This window comes from Dermochelys coriacea, chromosome 19 (genome assembly GCF_009764565.3).
Source record: "Dermochelys coriacea isolate rDerCor1 chromosome 19, rDerCor1.pri.v4, whole genome shotgun sequence".
Taxonomy (NCBI): domain Eukaryota; kingdom Metazoa; phylum Chordata; order Testudines; family Dermochelyidae; genus Dermochelys; species Dermochelys coriacea.
This window is the reverse complement of record NC_050086.2, coordinates 12288431-12316065: the sequence shown is the minus strand read 5'-3', so window position 1 is coordinate 12316065 and position 27635 is coordinate 12288431. Positions and strand designations below refer to the sequence as shown.

At 51.3% G+C, this 27635-nt stretch overlaps 1 protein-coding gene across 3 annotated transcripts in view; it reads right to left on the bottom strand.

The window, feature by feature from the left end:
- The window catches only part of LOC119845403 (discoidin, CUB and LCCL domain-containing protein 1-like), a 66126-nt gene that overhangs the window by 3849 nt on the left and 34642 nt on the right, over positions 1-27635 (bottom strand). For 2 of the 3 annotated variants that reach the window (XM_038377661.2, XM_043506151.1), the window contains exons 3-14: positions 26555-26686; positions 16702-16753; positions 15605-15677; positions 14845-14978; positions 13095-13132; positions 12099-12293; positions 9314-9435; positions 6981-7149; positions 6044-6136; positions 4336-4426; positions 2621-2658; positions 418-540 (exon numbers count right to left, since the gene is read on the bottom strand). In XM_038377661.2, the coding sequence (XP_038233589.2) occupies positions 418-540; positions 2621-2658; positions 4336-4426; positions 6044-6136; positions 6981-7149; positions 9314-9435; positions 12099-12293; positions 13095-13132; positions 14845-14978; positions 15605-15677; positions 16702-16753; positions 26555-26686 (1260 nt within the window). The remainder of the gene's footprint in view (positions 1-417; positions 541-2620; positions 2659-4335; positions 4427-6043; positions 6137-6980; positions 7150-9313; positions 9436-12098; positions 12294-13094; positions 13133-14844; positions 14979-15604; positions 15678-16701; positions 16754-26554; positions 26687-27635) is intronic. The other variant, XM_043506150.1, reaches the window with a different exon arrangement.

The following is a 27635-nucleotide window of genomic DNA, read 5'->3' as shown; positions in this document are numbered from 1 at the left end:
GCATTGTGTAGTGGTTAGAGCAGGTGTCTGGTAACTAGGATCCCATGCTCTAATGTAGTGGTTCCTAAACTAGGGGTGCTGCTTGTTCAGGGAAAGCCCCTGGTGGGCCGGGCCGGTTTGTTTACCTGCCGAGTCCACAGGTTCGGCCGATTGCAGCTCCCAATGGCCGCGGTTTGCTGTTCTCAGCCAATAGGAGCTACAGGAAGCGGCGCGGGCCGAGGGACGTACTGGCTGCCGCTTCCCGCAGCTCCTATTGGCCTGGAGCGGCGAACTGCGGCTACTGGGAGCCGCGATTGGCTGAACCTGCGGACACGGCAGGTAAACAAACCGGCCCGGCCCGCCAGGGGCTTTCCCTGAACAAGCGGCGCCCCTAGTTTGGGAACCACTGCTCTAATGGAACACCCAGCTCCCCATTACCTGGTGAATGAGCCCCGCTGAGCTCAACTGGGGTCCCAGCCATGGGGAACGAGGTCAGTTCAGAGCTGGACGGTTGTAGGCTCTCACTGGCACACACCTGGCTGGATTCCAATTTCGGGTACCCTAAGGAGAGAGGTGGAACCCCCCAAGCCTCTGTTAGTCGGGTGGCTTTTCTTCTCTTCCCTAAGGCTGAGCGGGAGGCACACAGTGCAGCTGCAGCATTAGGGCTGGCAAGCAGGGAAACAAACTACAGAGGAGTTCAGGTAGTTGGGTGGCCCAGTGGGTGCAAATTTAGAGACCTCTTCTCAAACCAGGCCATAGAAGGGCAAAAGGGGGCCAGCAAAGTACCTGGAGGAAGGATAGGCCTGGGTGTCAGGACTCCTGGATTCTATAACTACCAATAACACTAACTTGGTTTAATACCAATATCTTGCCCTTACAGAGCACTTACCAACAGTAGCAATTGAAGGGCCATACACAATGGTTGCCCAGCTAAAGCCATTTTACAGATGGAGAAACTGAGGCAGAGAGTGGGGAAATGGATTCCCCAAGGTCACCCATCAGGCCCATGGCAAAGCTGGGAATAGAACCTAGGTCTCTTGGTTCTATCCACTAGGCAACATTGCCTCACATTCAGGCAGTGCCCATGGGCTTGTCCACATGGGGACTTAGTGTGCGGCAACCCAGGGTGTGGCTGTTCAGGGCTCTGGCCTGCAGCTTGCTAACAGCAGGGTGTCAAAGCACACAATGGAATTAGTCAGGTGCCCCGTGCACTGCTTACGCCCTTTGCCAGTTGTCCCCAGGGTCACACTAGTGCATGAAGAATTACAGCCCTGCTCACCATGCACTAGCTGGCCATGCAAACAAGCCCTTGTGCCAGTGTTACCAGGTGGATTTTTAAATGGAGCTGTTTACATCAGAGCAGCTTTTCTAATAGAGACAATTCCCATGTGGGAATAGTAAATGACTGGGAATGGGAAGGGCAGCTAAGACGGACACTTCAGCCTTTGGGCCGCTTCTCCCCTGCCCTGCGCCTTTCCCCCCATGCAGAGCGAGTGTAGCCCACCACTTGAGCAGGGCGCTCTCTGCAGAGGTGTAAATGACGTAGGAGGCAGCAAGGAATTGGGCCCCGTGGAGGCCAATGAATTAATGTGGCACTCATTGTGTGTCACAAAGCAGCCATGTGCCGGGGAAGGCACCTGCCCATCCCCCAGACAATCTCCAGCAATATCAGCACTGGCAGAGAAGTGGATGTGAGTGACACCTGGGTGGGGGAGGAGGGTTTCAAAGAGAGCTCCATCACAAGCTTGTAATCAAAGATTTAGGCCAACATTTGTCATTGTGTCTGCTGGTTTTGCGTGCACAACATGACACACCTCGGAGTTGAGGAGGAGGCTGGCCCAATGGTTAGCTTGCCAGCCTAGGCTGTGCAAGACCTAGGTTTGAGTCCTTGCTTTGCCACATATTTCCTGTGTGACCTTGGTCAAGTACCTTAGCTGTGCTCTGTGCCTCAGTTCCCCATCTGCCCAACAGGAATACCAGCACTGCCCTTCCTCCCAGGGGTATCTGAGGATACATACAGTGAAGAGTGGGAGATGCTGAGATGGGGGGGCATTGTAAGCACCTAAGATGGAGAGCTAGAACCTACGACCCCTGCTGAAGTAAGGAGGAGTTCTGGGTGCTCAGTGGCTCTGACAATAGAGACCAAAGGCACAGATCCTCAAAGGTATTTAGGTGCCTCTCTCCCATTGATTTCAAGGGGAGTTACGTGCCTAAATCTGGGCCAAGGTGGCTCAGAGGGGGCACCCAGAATGAGCAGCTGCATCTGAACATTGTGGCCTTTATGCATTTGTGGGGGAGTGAAATGCCTCCTGAGCAGGCCAGCATGCGGCCTGAGCCCCACTTGAGCCCATGGAATATTCCCCTTAAGCGAGGAGCAGCCTAGCTGAGGGTTTGAGCTCAGAGGGGCTTGGGAAGTGCTGCTTTGCTTTTGCTGATATGTCCGCTGAGGAGCATGCCAACTGCCAACAGGACAGACTAGGAAACGTTAACCCAGAGTGACTCATTTCACTACTAATGTGGAAATAACCCGCTCTCAGAGTCCAGCTCTTCCTGACTCTCAGGGAAGCCCTGGGCAGACCGTTTGCCAGCTGGCTACCATCCCACCTGGTTACTCCAATCTTGTGCTTCAGGGAGCACTTACCTTTCATGAGGCTGCAGTTCAGATCAGCTGTTGTCTTCCTGCCAAAAGAGAGAGGGGGAAACAAGGCAAGTCCATAGCAGCTCCACACAGGCTGAGCACCCGTGAAGCCAGCGCATGGCCCAGGTGCTGGTGAGCAGGTTAGAGCAGCCCATTTGCTCCGAACTAGCACAAGGCAGAATCTATCTTTGAAGACTAATGAAGAGCTTTGTTCATGGATTCATAGATACTTAAGGTCAGAAGGGACCATTCTGATCATCTAGTTCGACCTCCTGCACAACGCCGGCCACAGAATCTCACCCACCCACTCCAGCATGTTGTTTGTTGACAACTTCCCAGGGTGTCACATAATTTGAACTCTCAATTGCTCAAAGGTCTCGGGGCACCCCAAATCTCAGGGGCCTGGTAAGTGTGTGCTTAAGAGGTACAGAGCTCCTAAGCTCACCAGGGAGAGCACTGAGCTCCTAATCTGTTCCTGCACTGGGGCTGAAGCCAGCAGTTCAGCACCTGCAACCTCCTGCGACATAAGCCCTGGAGCCCAAGGAGTCAGGGTTCACCTGAACATACCACTCAAACCCCAGTGAATTCACCAGCTCTGGATCAACTTTGCCTTTGCCCTGTGGTTACCGGTCGAGAGGTGCCCAGGGCAGCAGTTCAGGATGCAGAGGGCCAGCTTGGCTTTGGGCATCTGTGCAAATACTGGTGCTGCCCTTGTGAAGGGGGGAGAAATGGGAGAATCCAGAGGCACGGGCATGAATGCAACCGCATGGCGTGGTGGTGAGTGCCGGGCAGCGGGAGTCAGTGGTGGATTAGCCACTGGGCCAATGGGGCCCGTGCCCAGGGGCCCCAGCCAATTTGGGGGGGGCCTGGGAACATGGGCACCTCTGCGCCCCGACCTGCTCCCCAGCAAGAGCGCCAGGCAGGCAGGGAGAGGGGGGAAAAGCCCCCACACCCTGATCCCGCTCCCCAGCAGGAGCACCAGATGGGCAGCAGGGATTGCAGGCAGAAGGGGTGGAGAGGGGCCCCCACTTGTTCTGGCCTAGGACCCCACAAACCCCTAATCCGCCTCTGGCAGAAGCCAGGACTCCTGGGTCCTATTCTTGGCCCTCTCGCTGGTTTGTATGGCTGTGGGTAGCTTCTTTTGCCTCACTGAGCATCAGTATCCCTCATCGATGAGACGGGGATCGCGATTCAGGCCCAGAGCGGAGGTACTGTGAGGAGCCCCAGCAGGGGGATGCTGGGGGTGTGAGTCACTGAAGCCCACAGAACCCCAGCAGGGGGATGCTGGTGAGCGGCTTGTGTGTCTAGCACACTGGCTACCATGGCTCAGGAGCACAAGTCCCAGCAACCATTACGATCGAGGGCTTTTACCTTTGGTGCAGCCTTCGGGGCTCCAGAAGGTTGGCACTGAGCTTTGCAAAGGGTAGGTCACTTCCTGGTGTGGATGGGGCCCCTCAGAGGCATGTTCAGCAGGGGCTGCCTGGTCCAAGCCCACCCTTGTGGGTGCTGACTTCACAGCCTGTGTGCCCAGCCCTGATTTCTGTCAGCAGCAGGTTCTGTTTCAGGAGAAACGCTGCCCCTGGTGTCTTTGGTGAGGGACAAGTCTGATCCCAGAGGAGAACACCCTGCTCCGGGAGCCTCTGCAGGGGGTGCTGGGAGATGACGGAGGGAAACAGGGAGCATGGGATGGGGGAGAGGGCAGGAGGGGCATCACCCACCTCTTCTTACAGCAGAGGAGAGCCAGCAGCAAGAGGCCAGATGAGAGCAGCACAAAGCCCCCGATCAGCAGCATCACCAGTAACATGGAGCCTGGGGAAGGAAGCAGGGACTCAGCAAAGGGCTCCTCTGTCCCTCCCTCCCTCCCTCCTGGTGTCAGTGGGAGCTGGTTACACCACACCCCAATGAGGATGCACTGCTCCAGATCCCTGTTGCAGAGGGTCCAAGCTGTGCCACTGCAGCCCTGACTCCAACGGGAGCCATGTTAGGTAAAGGAAAATACAGAATCTGATTTTTTGCTTCTATGCCCATGTCACTCCATTGGGTGCAGGGCAGTGACTCCTGATTTACTGCACTGTGACTCGACCGGTTTCAGGGGCATGAGTGCTGATTAGACCAGTCAAGGATCACAACCCAGGACAGTATTTTTAGAAAGGCAGATTGACCAAAACCACAGGGAAAAATTCCCCAAAACTTTTAATTGTGGCAGGATTTTTTTAAAAAAGCTCTGTTATTTAATCCTTCTCCTTCTGATGCCAATACAGACCTCATGAAACAGGCTTCAGGTCACCACATGTTCCCCTGCATTTTTGCAATCAGTGGGCAGGTGGCCAGCTTGTAAACTAAACTCAGGAGGCCAAATTCTGGTTAAAGGAGATTGAAAGGGGAGGGGTAGCTCCTACTGCACCAGCTGACCTCAGCTGCACTTGTGTAAATGCAGAGTCACTCCAGATTGACACCACTGTTAGTGCAAGCAGAGTTTGGGCAGATCTTCCTTATTGAAATAAAGGGCCTGATTCCCGGCTATGTCACTGCCGGTTTGCTCTGGCATCACTGCACCGAGGAGGACAGAGTTGTGCTGGATCAAGCTGAAGTGATGCAGCACAAGGGCATGGGATCGGGCTCAGAGTTCTTCCAACTCATTTCAGTCTATTCCTTTCCCTTCCATGTGTGTCATGCAGCTCCCATCTACATCCCTATCTAACTTTGCAGGAGTTCCGGGCAGGGGGTGAGAAGACACATCACAGTCTGAAACAAAACCAAATAACATGCTGATAGCGCCGTAGGGGACTAATCCTGCTCTCACGGGTGTACAGCAGGAGCAACGCCACATAAGTTTGGGGATGAGCCTGTATACTCCAAGTGCTCAATGCATGCTACTTAACTGGGGGGGGGAATTCTAAAAGGTGCAGAGGGGAGTTAGGTACCCAATTCCAACTGACTTGCACAGGGGGAGTTGGATGTCCAGCTGCCCTTTGAAAATTTCTTTCTTATCCTGCATGGCTCCATTGTCAAGAGAGCATTATTATCTCCACACTGTGGGTGGAGAAATTGAGGCACAAAGGTTAACACCTTGATTTGTTTAAAAAATGTGTATCCAATTGCATAAGCTAACCTTCATGTGCAACCAGGAGCCTAATTTGCATGTACAACTGCCTCCGTAGTGTACACAGATCAGGTGTCTGCACAAGCCAGTAGCCGACCACGTGTCTAACTGGCCGCTTAGGTTTGCACATTCTGGATTTGCATGTCCAGATTCATCCCAGGGTTGCCCATTTACTGGTGCACGTGAGTAACTTTTAAAAATTGGTCCCGAAATGACTGACTTCCTCAGAGTTGCACAGTGAGTTAGTGGCAGAGTTGAAGATAAGTCTTCCCCCAGCTTGGACCACTAGGCCATGCTACCCCTGTGCTCTGAGCTGCACCTACCTGCTTTTTCTGGATTTATGGTGACTCCTGGGATCGCAGTGTGATCGGTAGGGATGCTGGTCAGGATGGGAACCTCCTTTGGGGCACTGGGTACTGCAAACCGCACAGTTTAATAAGCACCATTAACATGCAACAAGTAATGAACAGTCAGCCACTCCTCTCCAGCAAAGAATCTGGCCTGTGTCCACCTGAACCTGCCCTGCTCCCTAGACAGCAGCATTGGGCAGGACAGAGGGGTCAGAAATGACTGTTTTCCAGCAGAAGCCTGGTTGTTCCAAGCTGATGGTAACACTCTTAGTTGTATAGGGTGCTTTTCATCCCTCTGCTGCAATGCAGTTACCTCTGTGGTGGAAGGCAGCTTGTCTAACACTTTGCTGAATGCTACACAGCAGCTGAGGACAGGAAGGAAAGAAAATCCAATTGAAACTACAGGGGGAATTTAGAGTGGCAGGATGCACTGGCTAAGGAGGATCTAGCCAGACTAGCCTGCCTTAGGATCTTTAATGGACACATGGAAAGGACCCCAGCCCTTACCTGGGGGATTGGCTCACTTCCAACCCCTCTGCACGCTCTGTGTAAGTCTCCCAATTGAGGCATGATGCAGCCCAACCCTGCTTAGCTTACAAGAGATAAGCACAGCCCAGAGACAGCTGCCACTTGGCCCCATTCCTTGGATGGCATTCATCTCCATCTGCCCAGCCCCAGGTGCAAAGCGTACGCTTTAATTCTTAGCTAACCAGTGCAGAGAGGTCTTGGGTTCAGGCTCGTCTCCTCAGCGCCTAGGGAGCCACTGGAGAGGAGGGCAGCCCCCTGCACCAGAGAGCCATGCAGCAATGAAGCCAACACAGGTCCATGCTGGAGGACACTGTCGCTGGCTAGTGATAACCACACTTCAGTCTGACTGGGCAGCCCCCTCTGCTCCAGCGGAGCCTCTCACCATAGGGCCGGGGCGCCTTCAGACGAGCCACTTGGCAGCCTTGTAGTGCCACCTTCAGGGCGATCCTCTGGTTCCAGCTCTGGGGCATGATGCGGAGGTAGCGGGCCAGGATGGGGGGGATGAACGTGTTGGAGACCTCTTGGAGGCTGTCGGCATTTCCCTCAAAGACCTGGGGAACAAGAGGAAGATAATGGGGGGGTCAGCAAAACAGATTGGGGGTCATGCAGAGCATCACTCCCCCACCTACTGTCTGAGCCCATTGTTCCCATCCCAATGCCACCAGCTCTCCCCGGACACCAGCGGAACCAGTTTAAAACCACCTGCCTTGGACCAGCCTCTGAGCTGTCACATCGGTGTCAATCCACTTTAGCGCCACTGAAGTCAGTGGGGTCACGGCAGGTTTACACAGGGGTGACGAGAGCAGAATTCAACCCAGGATCTGGTCTGTTCTTCTGTCACTTCCATATCTCACCCACAACCCACCTCCCTCTACTCCATCTCACCGCCCTCGGTGCAGAAGCCTTCTCTGCAGCTCTTGCCACCAGGCGCAGCCTTCCTGCGTAACCACTCCCCATCTCATGTCAGATCTCAGCTGGCAATGGCCCTTTTCTCCTTTGCCTTCCCCACTCACTTCCTCTGCTAGGATCTATTCTTTAACCCTATACTTCGAGATACATATGGGGTAGGGGGAGGAGGGAAAGGACCCAGATGCTTTAGGGTGGATCCTTCTCTTCTACATATAGTCACAGAATGGGGGAAGACACTTCTCTCCCCCAGCGTGACTCTGTGCAGGTGTCTCTCCTTATGTGTTGGGGGGGGATCTTTGCTAGGGATTTAGACCTATATGTGTGTGGGGGAGGTGGGTGCCTACATGGAAATAGACAGGCAGGCAAGTGACAGGAAGGGAATGGAGCTGGTTGAAAATTTCCCTTAAAAGTGTTTTTTGGCTTTTCTGACTATATGGACATTTTCATGAAAAAGTCAGTTTTTGGAAACAAAGGAAAACAAAACAATACCCCCTTCCAGTTTTTATAGGAAAATTTAAGTTCTTGGGTTTCAAAAGTTACACCTAACCCTGAAATTTTCCAAGAAAAATGTTGATGAAAATGCAAATCAACATCGTTGTCTACATTTTTCACGGGGGGAAAAAACAAACCCTTTTCCCAATCAGCTTGGGAAGGGAACACAGCCCAGAGACAGGGAAAGACTTGGAACACCTGAAAACTGTCCCCACTTTATTTTAAAGCCATGTTCTCTTTAAGGCACTCTCAGCGCTTTGTATTTTTTGTAATGTCAATTTTTCTTCCCTGTTTTTGCTTCCCCCCCCCGCACCTCCCCAATTTTAATTTCATGCAAATGTTACACCTCAGTAACTGGGAGGCAGTGTTGGTTAGGATGCCTGGATTCTAGTCTCAGCTCTGCTTCTGACCTGTTGTGGGACCTTGGGCAAAACACTTAATCTCTTCATACCTCTGTATCTGTAAAATGGGGATAACAACTGTAAGGAATGGGCTAGTGCAGTGGTTCTCAAAGCCAGTCCGCCACTTGTTCAGGGAAAGCCCCTGGTGGGCCAGACAACTTGGTTTACCTGCTACGTCCGCAGGTTCGGCTGATCGCAGCTCCCACTGGCCGTGGTTCGCTGCTCCAGGCCAAAGGGGGCTGCAGGAAGTGGCGTGGGCTGGTCCAGCCTGCCAGGGGCTTTCCCTGAACAAACAGCGGACCGGCTTTGAGAACCACTGGGCTAGAGTGTATGTGCACCACTGCCTTCTGCATGGAATCCAAACCATATGTCATAGTTTCCATACTGCTAACAACCAAAAGGGATTCTTCTTCAACTCAGGTGGTAGGGGGATGTGCTTTTTGGAGCAGGAAACTCCAGTTCTGTCCTTGTTAAATTCCAAGTGGCTATGATATGCAGGATCAGGACAGCTATAAAGTCCTAATGGCAGCAGTTGCTTACAACACTGACCTAGCTACCAGGAAGTGTAGAGAGGCTTAATTAATGTTTGAGAACTATAGTAATGGAAGGCATCTCCAAAGGCCAGACTCTGATCTATGTTACACGAGTGGAAACCCACAACAACTCCACTGATTTAATGCTGTGGAGTAACTCCAGTTTTACAGTGGAGTAACAGAGACCAGAATCTATTTCTAAGCATCTGTATCCAGACTCCAGAGAAAAATACCCTAGCTCCTATTGCAGGTTCTGCAATCAGACCAAGCCAACAGGCTAATTTAGAAAGATTCAGTAAAATTTCCCTTTGTAGAATTCCCACTGTGCTCTCTGCTCTCGCCACCACCTGACCTCCTTTTGTCAGGCCACACAGTCTCACCGTCTCCTCCTGCCCGCTGCTGGATCTGTAGGCTTTCCAATTCTTCCCATCTCTGCTGGAGAAAACCTGGTAGGATTTCACGTAGAAGTTGTATTTATCTGAGGATCCCTTGGTGATAATTCCTGGAACATGTACAATGAAATCAGGAAATGGTAACCGCAGAACAGGATGTAGGAGTCATGTGAAGGCAGCCATTGGCGGTTGGGGTCTTGAAATAGTCTTGGGGTTGGTATCTGATAGAGACATAGACTTATGGGGGCAGATATCCTGCTCAGAGGGTGGGTCTAATCCAACTCCCATTGATGTCAATGGACAGATTCCCACTGCTCTAAGCAGGTGTTGGAATTTGGCCCTTGACACCAGGCAATGAAGAGCTCTTATGCTTTAATGGCATAATCCACCCTAGTCTTTGGTACTGCAGCTGTTATTATATAGTGGTTGGAACAGGAAAAAACCAAGACTCCTGGGTTCCTTCCCTGATAGAAGCAAGAGCAAGAGTCTGGGCATCAGGAGTTATAGCCTGTGACTCGCTGTGTGACATCCCCCTCTGTGCCTCAGTTTCCCCATCTGCAAAATGGGGGAGATGATACTGCCTGAAGGATGTGGGGGGGAATTAATGGATCCCTTGAGAGCCCCTGAAAAAAACCCCAGAGCGGGGCCTAGTCATTATTAGGTTCTCTCTCTCTAGTCGTCGCCTGCTAGGAATTTAGTAAGAACATGCTGTCACCCCATGTCTCAGCTCCTTTTCCTTTCTTGTCTGAATCCCTCCTTTCCGTTCCCCCCACCTGCCCTCCGGCATCTTCCACTGCAAACTGCTGAGATGCCGCTGGGTTTGAACGTCTAACCTCTGTGGAAGCTGGCTCCCCTCGCCTGAGATGAACAGATAACCCCCAACTGCACTCCCGGCCTGCATTCCACTCAGCCTCCAGCCGCCCGCCTCACAATGCCTCCATTTTCCTCCTTCCAATTAACACAGGCATTCTGGGCCCGCCACACAAAAGCCCCAATTTTGGTCAGGGCTTTCGAAACAAAGGGCATTTGCTGGCCACTGATGCACAAGCAAAACATTAACTTGTTCAGCCCCGAGGTGGCCAATCCTACCCCTGAGATAGTGGGGAGAGGGAGGCAGGGAGGGAGAGAAAAGAGCAAACGACAGAAAAAAGAGAGAGAGAAAGGAGGGAAAAATCAAGAGAGAGAAAAGGGAGACAGTGAAAAAGGAGAAAAGGCCAGAGTGAATGAGAGGGCTAGAGAGAGGAATCATATGATCTGTGACCCCATGCACACAAGGCCAAGAGCCCCATGGGGAGGAAAATGTGTGCATGGGAGGGATCTGGAAGGGATGAAAGGGGAAGGATCTAATTCTGCTCCCAGTTAAACTGGAGCAAATCTGGAGTGGCTCCATTGACTTCAGTGATGTTTTTTCCAGATTTACACCAGGGTCACTTAGTCCAGTATGAGTCCATTGTCTTCACTTGATTTACACCAGTATGAGATCAGAATCAAACCCAGTCTCTCCCACCCCAACTTTGTTTTTTATAATGCCGTCCATCTCTTCCTTTAAACAGGGAGTCCTTATGTGAAAAGCACCTACACCTCAGAAATGTGGGTACCCCTAGGCTGTGGGCTGCCACTTGGCCAGAGAGCACCCCAAATCTATCCTCAATCATATCTCCCAGCGGGGAAAGGGGGCAGTTGGGCTAATGGAAGAAGGAGGATGAGTCAAGATTTCCCAAGAAACCACGCTCTGGGTCCTGGAGGGTGGGGTGAGTTACCGCATGGCCGCTGAACCCTACTGTGTGTGACAACCAAGAGAGCAGCCCGAGAGCCGTGGCTGGACAAGAAGCTGGGGCTGATTCTGCTCTTGCTGATGCCAGCATGAATCGGCAGGAACTCCACCAACGACAACAGTGCAAACCCGGTGCAAGGAGAGATGCGGGCTCCCCACCAAGAGGGGTTAGGTACAGCAGATCCTCTCCGCCCCCTTTAACTGACCCCGGGCCTGCCTTTGTCACTCCCACTCCAATCCGGATGGCTCATTTTGCACACACCCACTGAGCACCATTTACACTTGCTCACTTGGGGCTTGCTCCAGTGCCCACTGACTCCCATCCATTTCTATGGTCTTCAGCTCCACCTACACCTGATATGTCATGGTCACAGCTGCTGCACGAGACACAGTGTATAAAACAGGAGGGATCTAAGGCTATAGGACTATTTGACAAGGCCTCAGGCCAGCAGCACCCATGGGCAAGGTCCTCAGCTGGTGTCAATCAGCTTAGCTTCATTGAAGTAAAGGAAGTGACACCGATTTACACCATTTCAGGCTCTAGCTCTGTATATTCCATCAAAGGCACGCAGAGCTTGATTCTTCTCTCACTTTACTCCTCGCTTCCAGCAGTGCCACCGATCCTGTGTCAGTGGAGTTACTACTGATTTACTCTGGTGCGGGTGAGCTCAGGATGAGGCCCCTAATATGATTGTGAGACAGATTCTGGAGGGACTTCACTGGGACTCACGAGAAAGACTGAGGATCTAGCCTGTAAACTGCCATAGCTGCATGGAAGCAATGGGGCTACAGTGATTTACACCAGCTGAGGATCTAACTCCTACATTGGCATAGCTACAGTGATGTCAACGGAGCTATGCCACTTGACACAGCTGAGGATCTGGCCCTTAAACAGGTGTAGCTACACTGGAGTGATTGGGGTTTACACAGCTGAGGAGCTGCTCCTACGTGTGGTGGTACAGTCCTGGGGGAAGAGAACAGCCTCTGATACTTACTGACCTGTGATGTTCTTCCTTCCGCCCAGATCTATCTCCAGCCATTCGGTCTCTGAGCTGGGATCGGCAGCCCACGAGTTCCCGTGGGCACTGAACGCGGCCTGCTCCGCTGTCCAGGGCTTGTACTGCCCCATGGCGTTCACCTCATGCCAGGAGGAGGAGGCGTTGAAGCCAGCTGCTTCAAGGGCATGGTCACAGGCTGGAAAAGAAGGTGTAAAACTGAAAGACAAGCTGACGAATCGGCCGAGGCAGGAGGTCACAGGGTGGTGGGGGCTGGACGCAGTGGAGGCAGGGGCCTTTATGCCACAGTGGCTCAGCCACAGAGGGAATGTGTTAGGGGGAGTCTGATGGGTCTTAATGAAAAATTCCTCTGTCTGTGGCCCAGCCCTGTGTGCGGTGCAGCCCCAGCAAACAGCCGGCAGCTCCATCTGACTCAGCATTAACCCCTGATGGTAGCTGCCTTTCTTTTGCCATCTCCTCCTTTGATCCTCATCCCCAGTGACAAAGCCTGCCCTGCTTAGAGGGGTAGCAGGGTTTCATTTCCATGTGGCAGGGCTGGATTCAGCCCATTCATCTTCCCCAGCTGGGAGTCTCTCTGTCAAGCTGTTCGCTCATAGCCTGCAGCCAAAGCTCAGCGTGGCTGGCAGAACACAGCCTGCAGTGCAGGATCATCACAAAACGTGCCTTACACTTGCACCTGCCTGATGGCCCGCCTCTCCGTACTCCCCCACCTTAACCTGATGTAGCTCTGCTGGGCCAGGTGCTCCGCTGGAGTAAATTGGTATAGGTCCCTCAACTGCAATGGAGCAGCTGTACGCCAGCTGAAGAGCTGCCTCATTGACTTCACTGGAGTTAATTCTGATTTACTCCGGTGTAAATGAGAGGAGAATCCGCCCCGGGGACTCTCTCCCTATTCCCACTGAAGCTGCCAGGAGCTTTGCTATTGATTTCACAGGCAGCCGGGTTGGGCTTATTCGAGGAGAAATGGAAGAGGACGTACCTTTGTGAAAAATGAGGCGCTTTTCAGATAAGGACCCCCTGTTTAAAGGAAAGGGTGGAGAGCATTACAAAACAGGGGCACAGAGATGGCCTGATTCTGATCTCATGCTGACGTAGTTCAGATGTAACTCCACTGAGGTCAATGCCATGGTAAGTTACACCAGCATGAATCTGGAATAAGTTCCCCAAAGTCACTAGAGTTACCCCAAATTTGCCCCAGTGTAATTCAGAGCAAAATTCAGTTGTCAGGGTTCACTCTCCTTCCTGACTGTTAAATTCGCTGATTTCAGTGGAGTCGCTCCTGAGCCACACTGGTGCGAGGCCACATGCAAGAAGGAACAACCATCCCACAGCAGCACATTTTCCCTGCTATGACACCTCGAGCTGGTGGAAACTAAACCATGTTTGACACCCTGGGCAAAAATCAGAGTGGGTGTAAATGGGTGCTGCTCCCCAATTCAATGGTGTTACATCTACTCTCTGATTATGATCCCCGCCCCGATGTCAAACTCTCCCGACCCCTATGCCACCCCACAACCTCAGCCATTGCTGATCACAGTTTGGCTACTGCTGAGGACAGCCCCAGATCTAACTCCCTAGAAAGCATGACTGGTTCCTCGTTCCACTAGGGCCGACCACACGCTCTGCAACAGACATGAGGCAGTTTGGCCCTGTACACACCAGCTGCCAGACTGGGCAGGCGGGGCTGCTGGTGAGATGAGATTGACATAATGCTGCTGACGCAAGTCACTGTCTTGGTAAAGAAGCAGCTAGATTGTATTATTGGAATTAAATCAGAATTGGCTTCTATTCCCTGATTATTAATGATCTGCATTTCTATGGTCCTTTTCATCTAAGGAGCTCAAAGGGCTCTACAAACATTCATGAACATATTGAGCCTCACCCACCCCATTAATTGGACAAGTCTCATTACAGCTCGGGAAACAGCTGCGCAGAGAGATTAGGACACAGGTTTTTAAAGGCCTTTAAGCGTTGCTGCACGCCGTGATGCTCTGGCTGAGTCAGGTGCAGGGACGTGCACGGGGGGGCAAACAGGGGCACCGCCCCCAAAACTCCTCTGGAGCTGGGGCAGGGAGAGTGAGTTTCTCCAGCCAGGCAGCCCTGGGGCTGCAGAAGGGAGATATCTGGCTGCCGGAGGGGCGGGATGGGGGAGAGCCAGCTCCACCACCCCTGGGCAGTGGGAGAAGGGAGGACAGATGGCTCCTCCAGCTGTGGGGCACAGAAAGCACCCCTCCAAAAGTGAACACATTTTTATTCCTGTGCACATCCCTGGTTAGGTGCCTAAACCGCATTGGGAGATGGGCTCCTAAATCACGCAGATGTTGCAACACTGAGCACAGTATTGACCTAAAGACCTTTAAAAATCTGGACCTAAGTGACTTGCAGGTCAATATCAGAGCTAGAAACAGAACCCAGGTCTCCCAGAGCCCCTCTGATGCCCCAGTCATCAGCTCTTTAAAAGAAAATATGGGCCAAATTCGGCAGCCATCACTCAGGTAAAATGTCAATGGACTTTTGCTTGAGAAAACATTGCAAGATTTGGTCCTCTCTGATTTTGAGCTACACATTGTCCTTCTAAAAGCAGCGGGCTAGGTCTTGGGCTGGTACAAATCAACCTAATTCCATTGCAGTCTGAGGACCAGGGCCAATCATCCTTTGGAGGGGCATGGGCCCCACAGGAGGTCAGCCCAGCCGTATCTACTAGCTCAGCAATCAAGTTGGCTGCTCACCTTTTTGAGTGGAGTCCATTGGCGAAGGCTGATTCATAGAGCGTGATCCCCTTCTCCCGAGAGAGAGTCAGCTGACCTCCCAGCTCATCCAAGATCACTCCAGCGTGAATAGCCGCCTTGCAGAGAACCGAGGTCTGGAGGGGGCATGGAAGTGGCGAATGAAAAGGGAGGTAGAGAGAAAACCCCAATAAGAGAGTCCAGCCTGGGCTCCAGTCTGGAATGGGGCAATTCCATGGGACAGAGAGCATCTGGCCTCACTCACAGTGGTGTAAACCCAAAGCGAACCTATCGATTTTGGTGGAGCTTTTCCAGATTTACACCGGTGTAACGAAGACCAGAGTCTGGCTCACAAAGACTGTGATCTCTGCTTTATAAAGACTTTGGCCCAATTCTGATCTCACACCAGTGCCATCGGGCATAGACACACTGGAGCGAGACCAGAATCAGGCCCTTTATTTTTTGAAGTGAATTTTGCTCTGGTGCAAAGTGTGGTGGAAACAGCAGCCTTGGACTTTCCAGAGCTCCGTGTGCCTATGGATTAGACCCAGCAGGTGCATGCTGTCCCATATTGGCTCTGCCAATGGGCTTGACCTGGAGGACCTGGGGGAATTCACCCTTCAGGAGCCCGTTCAATTCTTGGCCTCCCTGCTGAGACTGCCAACAAGATATGGATTAGGGCAGCTGTGCCTGTGACTCGCTTTCCCTACAGCCGCCACTCAGGGCCGGTCTCTTTGCAAAGAGCACTGAGGTTGGTACTCACGTCTCGGTAGCCCTGCTTCGCATTTCCCCATATGTCACCCGCAACTCCCTTGCAGCCCGCTGGGCAGAAAACACTGAAACACAGGACAAAGGAGAAACCTGGATGAAGTTCTGACCTCTCAGCTCTTCTCCAGCGCAGCTGGGCTTCCCTTCATCCCCGATGACCTGGGGCTTGGAGATTTATTCCTTCCCCGTTATTTTCATTTAGCAAAGTTGGATCTGATGGAAGGTGCTGGACCAGCCCTCTATGATCAGAACAGATAGAGCAGTGCAAGCTTGTCCAACCAGCATCTGAGATTTCGGTGCCCTTAGCCCAGGCATTCTTGCCCTCTCCACTGAGGCTACCAGGAAGGGGGAGCATGGTGGTGGATTGTGTGATGTACATGGGGAAGTCAAGTCAGACCCATCAGGTTCATCCCATGAGCGGCATCCCCTGGTCCTGAAAAGAACTGGGCCAAACCTGCAAACCATTTCCCATCAAATGTTTGTGTCAATTGGGGCTCACTCTCTGCAAATATTCTAATGAGCAAGTTCCCCGGCAGAAACAGACACCACTCGAGTGAATGTCAATGGACTGTTCCTAGAAAGCGAATGTTGAAGTTGTAATTGTGAGTATTCGCACCAGAAACCTGACTGTTACTTTCCTCCTGTTGGGGCACTACAGGATTACTACAAATTATTACTACAAATTATTCACCTATGCAGTGAATCCATTGGTGAGTGGCTAATAACCATGAATAATCTGCACTAATGGCACTTTTCATTGGATGATCTCATAGTGCTTTATAACTAGTGATTACAAAGCCTGACAATCCCCCTGGGAGGCAGATACTACCCCAATTTAGGGGGGAAACTGAGGCACACACAGGGGAAGTGAATTGCTCAAGGCCATTCAATGAGTCAGAGAACCCCGGAATCTGGCTTCTTAAGGCCTAACTATATTATGGAAATTTGCATCAGTGTAAGTGCATCAATGCAGTTACATCAGTGCAAATTGTCACATTCTCCAGATGTCCCCTGGATAATTTCAGTGGAGTTACTGTGTGGATGGGTTTGGTTTATTCTCAGATAATAGACTCTGCATTGGAGTCCGCTTACCTGATTTGTTCCTGGTGGTAATGGGTCCCCTTATCCAAACAGGAAATCAGATCTAAAAGACAGACAGACAGAGAATTCCAGTGGCCTCCCCCATCTCCCATACCCAGAGGCAGACTGCTTTGCTGTTTGTTTCTCGGAGACACCGGCTTGACACTGGTGCAATCCAGGGAGTGCAATGAGTCACTCCTGATTTACACCCATCTGAGCAACAGCAGATTCACACCCATCAATAAAGCCCTTGTTTGTATTATAAACCCCTCTTGCTCAGCATGGTCTCACAGTGGCCTATGCTGCATCCTGCCCATGTTATACCCACACGGTAATGCCATGTTATACCACCATTATCACCCCAACAGTCATTCACAAAGGGCCATGTTCTAACTTCCCATTGACTTCAAAATGGTCTCAGCTTCGGTCACCTTAGGCTGGAGTTTATCTCCCTACTTAGGGTATGTCTACACTATGAAATTAGGTCCAATTTATAGAAGTTGGTTTTGTAGAAAGCGTTTTTATACAGTCGAGTGTGTGTGTCCTCACACAAATGCTCTAAGTGCATGTAGTCGGCAGACTGTGTCCACAGTACCAAGGCAACCGTCGACTTCCGGAGCTTTGCACTGTGGGTAGCTATCCTACAGTTCCCACAGTCTCCACCGCCCATTTGAATTCTGGGTAGATATCCCAGTGCCTGATGGGGCTAAAACATTGTCGTGGGTGGTTCTGGGTACATATCGTCAGGCCCCTGTTCCCTTCCTCCCTCCGTAAAAGCAAGGGCAGACAATCATTTTGCGCCTTTTTTCTTGAATTACCTGTGCAGACGCCATACCACGGCAAGCATGGAGCCCGCTCAGCTAACCGTCACCGTATGTCTCCTGGGTGCTGGCAGACGTGGCACTGCATTGCTACACAGCAGCAGTTTATTGCCTTTTGGCAGCAGACAGTGCAGCATGACTGGTAGCCGTCGTTGACGTAGTCTTGGGTGTTCTATTAACCGGGTGCCCGGGCAAACATGGGAGTGACTCAGCCAGTTCATTTCCCTTGTTTCCTCCCATGGCGATTGAGTCCTACCAGCAGTGCACTGTGTTTTAATCTGCAGCCAGCAGAAGATGATGGCCAGCAGTCATACTGCACCATCTTCTGCCGAGCACCCAGGAGATGACGATGGCTAGCTGTCATACTGAACAGTCTGCTGCTAGCAAGATGTATAAAGATAGATGAAGTGGCTCGAAACAAGAAATAGACCAGATTTGTTTTGTATTCATTTTCTCCTCCCTCCCTCCCTCTGTGAAATCAACGGCCTGCTAAACCCAGTTTTGAGTTCTATCCTTGAGGCGGCCATTCAGCTTCTCGCAAAGCCACCCCCTTTGTTGATTTTAATTCCCTGTAAGCCAACCCTGTAAGCCATGTCGTCAGTCGCCCCTCCCTTCGTCAGGGCAACAGCAGACAATCGTTCCACGCCTTTTTTCTGTGCAGACGTCATACCACGGCAAGCATGGAGCCCACTCAGATCACTTTGGCAATTAGGAGCACATTAAACACCACACGCATTATCCAGCAGTACATGCAGCACCAGAACCTGGCAAAGCGAAATCGGGCGAGTAGGCGACGTCAGCGCGGTTACAAGAGTGATGAGGACATGGACACAGACTTCTCTCAAAGCACATCCCCTGGCAATGTGGGCATCATGGTGCTAATGGGGCAGGCTCATGTGGTGGAACGCCGATTCTGGGCCCGGGAAACAAGCACAGACTGGTGGGACCGCATATTGTTGCAGGTCTGGGATGATTCCCAGTGGCTGCGAAACTTTCGCATGCGTAAGGGCGCTTTCATGGAACTTTGTGACTTGCTTTCCCCTGCCCTGAGACACAAGAATACCAAGATGAGAGCAGCCCTCACAGTTGAGAAGCGAGTGGCAATAGCTCTGTGGAAGCTTGCAACGCCAGACAGCTAACGGTTAGTTGGGAATCAATTTGGAGTGGGCAAATCTACTGTGGGGGCTGCTGTGATGCAAGTAGCCAACGCAATCAAAGATCTGCTGATATCAAGGGTAGTGACCCTGGGAAATGTGCAGGTCATAGTGGATGGCTTTGCTGCAGTGGGATTCCCTAACTGTGGTGGGGCCATAGACGGAACCCATATCCCTATCTTAGCACCGGAACACCAAGCCAGCGAGTACATAAACCACAAGGGGTACTTTTCAATAGTGCTGCAAGCACTGGTGGATCACAAGGGACGTTTCACCAACATCAATGTGGGATGGCCAAAAAAGGTACATCTTCAGGAACTCTGGTCTGTTTCAAAAGCTGTAGAAAGGGACTTTCTTCCCAGACCAGAAAATAACCATTGGGGATGTTGAAATGCCTATAGTTATCCTTGGGGACCCAGCCTACCCTTAATGTCATGGCTCATGAAGCCATACATAGGCAGCCTGGAGAGTAGTCAGGAGCTGTTCAACTACAGGCTGAGCAAGTGCAGAATGGTGGTAGAATGTGCATTTGGACGTTTAAAAGCGCGCTGGCGCAGTTTACTGACTCAGTTAGACCTCGGCGAAACCAGAATCCCACTGTTATTACTGCTTGCTGTGCGCTCCACAATATCTGTGAGAGTAAGGGGGAGACGTTTATGGTGGGGTGGGAGGTTGAGGCAAATCGCCTGGCTCCTGGTTACGCACAGCCAGACACCAGGGCGGTAAGAGGAGCACGGGAAGGTGCGGTGCGCATCAGAGAAGCTTTGAAAACCAGTTTCATGACTGGCCAGGCTATGGTGTGAAAGTTCTGTTTGTTTCTCCTTGATGAAACCCCCCGCCCCTTGGTTCACTCTACTTGCCTGTAAGCTAACCACCCTCCCCACCTCTCTTTGATCACCACTTGCAGAGGCAATAAAGTCATTGTTGCTTCACATTCATGCATTCTTTATTAATTCATCACACAAATAGGGGGATAATTACCAAGGTAGCCCAGGAGGGGTGGTGAAGGAGGGAAGGACAAGGCCACACAGCACTTTAAAAGTTTAAAACTTATTGAATGTCAGCCTTCTGTTACTTGGACAATCCTCTGGGGTGGAGTGGCTGGCTGGCCGGAGGTCCCCCCACTGTGTTCTTGGGCATCTGGGTGAGGAGTCTATGGAACTTGGGGAGGAGGGCGGTTGGTTACACAGGGGCTGTAGCGGCGGTCTGTGCTCCTGCTGCCTTTCCTGCAGCTCAGCCATATGCTGGAGCATATTAGTTTGATCCTCCAGCAGCCTCAGCATTGAATCCTGCCTCCTCTCATCACGCTGCCGCCACCTTTCAGCTTCAGCCCTCTCTTCAGCCCGCCACTTACTCTCTTCTGCCCGCCACCTCTCCTCCCGGTCATTTTGTGCTTTCCTGCACTCTGACATTGTCTGCCTCCATGCATTTGTCTGTGCTCTGTCAGTGTGGGAGGACAGCATGAGCTCTGAGAACATTTCATCGCGAGTGCGGTTTTTTTTTGCCTTCTAATCTTTGCTAGCCTCTGGGAAGGAGAAGATCCTGTGATCCTTGAAACACATGCAGCTGGTGGAGAAAAAAAAGGGACAGTGGTATTTGAAAAGACACATTTTATAGAACAATGGGTACACTCTTTCACGGTAAACCTTGCTGTTAACATTACATACATAGCACATGTCCTTTCGTTACAAGGTCGAATTTTGCCTCCCCCCACCGCGTGGCTAACAGTGGGGAACATTTCTGTTCAGCCATAGGCAAACAGCCCAGCAGGGAACGGGCACCTCTGAATGTCCCCTTAAGAAAAGTACCCTATTTCAACCAGGTGACCATGAATGATATCACTTTCCTGAGGATAATACAGAGAGATAAAGAACGGATGTTGTTTGAACGCCAGCAAACATACACTGCAATGCTTTGTTCTACAATGATTCCCGAGTATGTGCTACTGGCCTGGAGTGGTAAAGTGTCCTACCATGGTGGATGGAATAAGGCTGCCCTCCCCAGAAACCTTTTGCAAAGGCTTTGGGAGTATATGCAGGAGAGCCACGAATCCCAGGGCAAATTAATCATTAAACATGCTGGCCTTTAAACCTTGTATAGTATTTTAAAAGGTACACTCACCAGAGGTCCCTTCTCCGCCTGGTGGGTCCGGGAGGCAGCCTTGGGTGGGTTTGGGGGGTACTGGTTCCAGGTCCAGGGTGAGAAACAGTTCCTGGCTGTCGGGAAAACCGGTTTCTCCGCTTGTTTGCTGTGAGCTATCTACAACCTCATCATCAGCGTCTTCCTTGTCCCCAAAACCTGCTTCTGTGTTGCCTCCATCTCCATTGAAGGAGTCAAACAACACGTCTGGGGTAGTGGTGGCTGAACCCTCTAAAATGGCATGCAGCTCATCATAGAAGCGGCATGTTTGGGGCTCTGACCCGGAGCGGCCATTGGCCTCTCTGGTTTTCTGGTAGGCTTGCCTCAGCTCCTTAAGTTTCACACGACACTGCTTCAGGTCCCTGTTATGGCCTCTGTCCTTCATGCCCTGGGAGATTTTGGCAAATGTTTTGGCATTTCGAAAACTGGAACGTAGTTCTGATAGCATGGATTCCTCTCCCCATACAACGATCAGATCCCGTACCTCCCATTCGGTCCATGCTGGAGCTCTTTTGCGATTCTGGGACTCCATCATGGTTACCCTTGCTGATGAGCTCTGCATGGTCACCTCTGCTGATGAGCTCTGCATGGTCACCTGCAGCTTGCCACACTGGCCAAACAGGAAATTGAAATTCAAAAGTTCGCGGGCCTTTTCCTGTCTACCTGGTCAGTGCATCTGAGCGGTCAGAATGGAGCACTCTGGGATAGCTCCCGGAGGCCAATACCATCTAATTGCGTCCACAGTACCCCAAATTCGACCCAGCAAAACCGATTTCAGCGCTAATCCCCTTGTCGGGGGTGGAGTAAGGAAATCGATTTTAAGAGCCCTTTAAGTTGAAAAAAAGGGCTTCATCATGTGGACGGGTGCAGGGTTATATCGATTTAACGCTGCTAAATTCGACCTCAAAGCCTAATGTAGACCAGGGCTTAGATTGTTTGCTCTCTGGGGCAGCAATTTGGTTCTATGTTTGTACAGCACCTAGAACTTGTCTGGGTGCACGACAGGGGCTCTGTATGTGGCATTCAGTGATCGCTCAGGCCCAGATCCGCAAAGATTCTTATGTGCCTCACTCCCATCAAAAGTGTTTCCTTGAATGAAAAATGAATCAAGCCTCATAACCTCTCCGGTGAGTATCATTATTCCCATATTATAGATGGGGAAACTGAGGCACTGATCGGTGACTGGCCAAAATTTACACAGCTAATCTGTGGCAGAGTGACAGATAGAAGGGAGGAGTCCTGACCCACAGGCCCTGCTCTAACCATCAATGGACGCTGCCTTCCACAGATATAGGCAATGTTTAGCAGCCAAACTGCTAGCTTATGAATGGGACCATGCTGAATAATGCAAGGAACTGTGGCGTATTCCCTAGGAAAGCCACAGGGATATCCAAGCCTCTTCTAAAGGAAATTACATACCGCAATCCAATGTCTGTGGATTCCCAGCAGCCCAGCCCAACCCACCCACTCTCACCATTCCTCCAGAAACCACAGAGGATGGTGGAAAACAGAAGGTGACTCATGAATCTTTATGGCATACACCCAGAGACTGATGTGCAAGCCCCTCAGGGTCAGACGCCAGCTGCAGATGCCGATTGGTGCCTAAGTCAGAATGTAGGGCCCCGAATCTCCTTTGCACTAAGGCCCCGTCGCATCTCTCAGGGCAGCATGAGAGGGGTCGTTAAGTGAGAGCACAGGTGCTCGGTGCCCACTTTATGGCCCCTTTATACCGCCAGCATGGAGCTGAGGGGCTTTAGTGTACATACGAATCAGACACTGTGCGTGCGTGTGTTTACACCATACGCACACACCTACACACTCACGTGCATCAAATCCACAGAGCGTGGCAGGATAGAAAGGATTAGCCAGCATTGACTTTGGGATGGCTGCATTATTCACAAGTGACAAAGGCACGAATCACGCCCAGCATCCCAAATGACAGCTGATAAAAGCTTGTCACAACACCCCGCCTGCTGGATTCTGCACATGCCCCTAGGCTACAGGAAAGGTTCCAGCAGGGGGGTTCCATAGGCCACTGGCGGACCGTGGGGCATTTCCTGATGTGTTGTCTGGTTACATGGCACTGCCTTCCTCACTTCCGACTACTAAATGGCATGGAGAGATGGAGCCACTCAGTATTTTCCTAAACCGACTTTGCCAGTGAGTCTGAGATCCCCGACGGGAGGGGAAGCAACCTGCCTATGTGTGAATGGAAGGGGAGGTGGGTGTCCCAATTGGAAACATCCAGGAGACAATCCCTGCAGTCTGTGCAAAATCTCGAGAATTCCTGGGGCACAGAAAATACACATTAGCATTTGAGACTCAAAAATTGTTTTTACTGCTCTCTAGTGGGTGATCTTTGCCCTGTCTGGGGCAGTCATGATGTTTTTGAGGCAAATTCCATATTTGGGAAGGGAAGGAGATTTTTCTGTGATTCTGGGTTTTTTTTTATGGCAGCTGTTTGAGGCTGTTAAGGTTTGGGATGGTAGAATAGAAGTCCCAGGGAGACGGACCAGTGGGCAGAGTGCATGGGAGGTGGTCAAAAGTGAATGATCACCTGGATAGCACCACCATATATGTGGTTGTGATAGGGCTGGCCCCCCTTGCTGTCCCTCCACTGGCAGCCAAACAGTAAATGGAAAGGTGAAGGCTCAATTAGCCCACAGGATGGCACCTAGAGAGTTGGGGAACCAATTCCTTATCAGGCCCAGCTGGGTTTCTGTAAAGGGAGGAGTTTTGCACAGAGAGTGAGGGTAGGGAGTAAGTTCATCTGCCCAGCCCAGGGGAAGAGCTGCTCTTGGGATCTGCTCCTGGGATGGAAACACTGACACCAAGCCAAGAGAGATCTGGTGAAACCAGAGGCAAGGAGTGAACCCCGGCAGGGAGCCTAGATAAAAGGGCAGGACTTGGATTTCCAGGGGGATAGCCCTCGGAGGAACTGCTTGCTATCTGAGCTGGACAGGACTCTGCGGAGCCTGGAAAGGGGCTTAGAAAAAGGACCTGAGGGCAGGCCCAGGTCAGAAGAAGCCAGGGAAGCAGCAAGGGAGTGGCAGGAGCAGACCTTGACTGCTCATGCTGGAGCCCCTCCTGAGGAAACTACAAGGGATAAGGACTATTGGAAGCCCTGAGACACAAGGCCCAGAGTCAGGGGCTGCTGACACAAGTTTATTGAACTATTTATTAGTGGGACTTTCTGTCCCCCTGGAAGCGGGGGGCGGGGGTGAGGAAGGTGACCTGGCTGGAGGACTGAGTCACAAGAAGAAGACCACCGCACGGCCGGGTGGCTGTCTGCTGGGGCGCCAGGAGTGGAGAGCCAGCTACAGCAGGAGGGAGCATGCCAATGGTGGGTCCCCTTTTCCACAGTGGTATTTTGTATGGTGTTATCTATGTGATAAAGTGCATTTAGCACACACCACTGCTCACTTGGCCTGCCTTCTGTCCAGCTCCCTGGGCTGTATTTTAACATGCCACTCCACCTAGCAGTTAACAGACCCCAACTGGAGTTTTAAATCCACATACTGCAGACATGTTTCCTCCTCTCCTAAATGTGGAATCCCTCCCCTTTCTCCACCACCGCCCCCTCCAAATTACACCGGCTCAAGGCCCAGGCTGGGTGAGATTCAGTTCTGAGCCAGGTTTAAGGTCTGTCACAGCCCTGCAGTTCTGGGACTGGGAGTTTTGTACCTGTGACATTTCATTCCATATTCCTTATGAAAATATGCTTATGATATGGTTATGACATAACATGGCTCATGTAAGATGTCATTGGAAAGGTTATGATTTACTGAATGTGATTATCCAATTTGTATGCATGTATCATTTCTGTATCTAAAGTTAGAAATATGGGCTATGTAACAATTACATCTGAGTGTATTGGGAAGACACCCACCAGAGGAAAGGCCATCCTATTCAGATTCGATGGGCCATTAGGAGGAACAACCAGACTGTGAAGATACTAATCTCTTTCCGTCCTGGGACAGAGCTGTGACACTACTAGGTCAGGTGGTCTTGTCACCTGAGACTGAACATTATCTGGGATGTCTTGTAACTTTCCACTGAAAGGGAAGAGGGGTCAAGCTTGGGAAACAAAGGATTCCCGCCTTGTGTAAATCATAAATCCCCAACGTGGGGAGGAAGATAAACTAGACTCTCCTCTTCTGCCTCAGGGCTTCCAAGAAGAAAGACTATTGAAAGTACCTGAAGGGACAAAGAAACCAATCTGAAGGGAAGGGCAGGGGTGAGTCCAGACTGAGACGGGGTCCAGTCTGTAAGAAAAATAACTGGAACTCAGAGCTACAGAAACTCTGCATCCTGCCTAAATTCAAGATTTAGGGTGAGAAATTACTATTTGTAACCAATTTCTTTAGTGAAACAAGCTTAGTTTGCATGTTTGGTTTTATTTGCTTAGTAATCTGCTTTGTTCTGTCTGTTATCTCTTGTATTCACTTAAAATCCACTTTTTGTAGTTTATAAACATATTTCTTGTTTATAATATAACCCAGTTTTTGCAATTCATAATTGGGAGGGGAGGGGAGGGGACGGGGTGGGAAGAGGAAGAGGCTGTGCATAACTTCCTCCACATTGAGAGAGGAGGTGGATTTCATAACATACCTTTGGGTCTGCACTCCAAGGGAGGTGGATACCTGAGTGCTGGGACAAATCCCTTGAGCTGAGTCTTCCCAGAACTGATCTCAGTGTTTGTGTCTTTCTGCAGCTGGGTGTGGCCCTGCCTGTGTCTGTGCTGGAGGAGGCTTAATAGCCTGGCTCAGCAAGGCAGGTAAAAAGAGTGCCCAGGTTGGCAGAACAGGTGGGCTCAGCGGTATCCCAGTACATCAGGTAGCATCTTATGGGGGGCAACCCCTCACAATACCATCAGAAAGGATTCAAAAGGGGAGGTTCCCATGTTTCTCATGGGGCCCCAGCACTCAATTCTAGCCCTGGGAGGCCCTGAAGTACCATATTTTTAAATTGTCACATTATTGTGTCTAGCAAAGTGAATGCACATCCTTTTTTTAAAAAGACGTCTGTTTGTTGTAATTTTTCTCCCCCTCTGAACCCTGCACTGGTTAATGGATGGTAACGAAGACACCTGGCTTTGAGGGTGGAAATTGATGTGTAGTCCAACATAATTTTGCAAAGCTCTTTAAGTGAGATCCCTGCAATATTTTTTCTGTAATGTGTGTAGTGGATACAGAACTCATTATGGGGGGGAGGGAGGTTGGTATAAAGGGTTAATTGGCATGAGCCTGGAACAACTTGCACAGCTCGATCATAGGGTCAGCATGCGTGTGTCCAGGGGGAGCTGTGTGAATAAGGGAATTTTTGATTTGCTGGCAATTCTGAAAAATGGGGGGGGTATATTTTCAGATCCAAATCCTGCTGTCAGCCCCAATGTGGTTGTAACAGCAACACGAAAGCCCTGGGGATAGGGAGACAGTGTCATTTGGGGACCTCTGAGCCCTTTGTCCCTGATCATCCCGCTCAGAAGGACTAGAGCACAGATGTTGTGAGGGATCCTCTTGGCCTACCCACCCCCACTTTGCCAGGAGCATCCACACAGAGCTGGGCTTGGTGGTGTGCTGGTGGGGCAAGAATCCACCAGCATGGACTCCTGGCTGGGGGACCTTCTGTCCCCATGGAGAGGGGGCTGGATCCGTGTGGTGCAACTTGTGTCCTGTCCCTTCCCCCGCTCCCCAGGACCAGAAGTCCCCTGCTTTTCACTCCATGCTGTGGCTGGGCGGTGTCTTGTACCTGGGTGCTGGCTGGTCGCGTAGGAGAGCAGGAAGCCGCGCCCTGAGCGGTGAGTGGTGCTGTTGAACTGGACAGTCACTGAGCTGGAGTTCATCACCAGAGGCGTGGGGTTTGAATTCCCGCAGTACGGACCTGTTGAGGGAGAAGAGGCCCCTGAGTGACATACACGGAAACATGGGGGAATTTTCCTGCTCCACTGGTGCCAATAACGGGAGAGATGGGCAGAGACCAGGCATGTCTGCTCGGGCAAAGGGCTCTGCCGCCCCTGTTCTGAACCACAGTCATCGGGCTCTTTACCAGCTTTTGCCCACTGACCATGGCCATGATCCGTCGCGTGTCTGCTTTGCCTCCTCATCACTAACATCCACGAGTAAAAATCTGAATCACCAGCTTGCACCCAGCACTGCGACCTTTTGGGGGAGGGCAGATAGAACGGGCCCCAGATCAGACCAAGCCGTGGCTATGAAAGAGGAGAGGAGAGGAAGGTCCTCCAAGCATGGAAGGAGAAGGCAACAGAGTGGGCGAAGGAAACTGGGCTAGAGGTGGGCCTGGGCAAAGCAAGCGAGAAGAGATGAGAAGAGATGCAAACAGGAAAGGGAGCCGTGCAGGTGATGTGGGAGGTAGAGGAGGGATTAAACCATGACGTGGTCCAGGTGACAGGAACAGGAGATTATTCTGGCAGCAGGACTGGAGGGGAGCAAGGTGTGGGTATGTGTCACCAGCAGATAAAGAATAGAAGAGGGAGGGATTTAAAGGTGTTCCGAAGCAGCCACAGCTTTTCTCCTGGCATTTCAGCTCAGGGCTGCAGTAACTGGGATGAGGAGAGCAGATCTGTTATTACTACTGCTCCGAAAACCCATAGCACCTCCCCAAAGATCCCTGCCAAGCCGGTCCCTATTCCTCGTACTTCGAACCCAATCCTGCTGCCCCCAAAGACCACTGCAAATCTCCCCTTGACTTGAGCGGGAGCAGGAATGAGCCCTGATCAAAAAGACCGAAGGGCTGATTTCAGCCAAGACACATTCTAGAAGAATGTCTCCCCAGCAGGATGCTGGCCACATTCAGTGGGGAAATGCTGGCT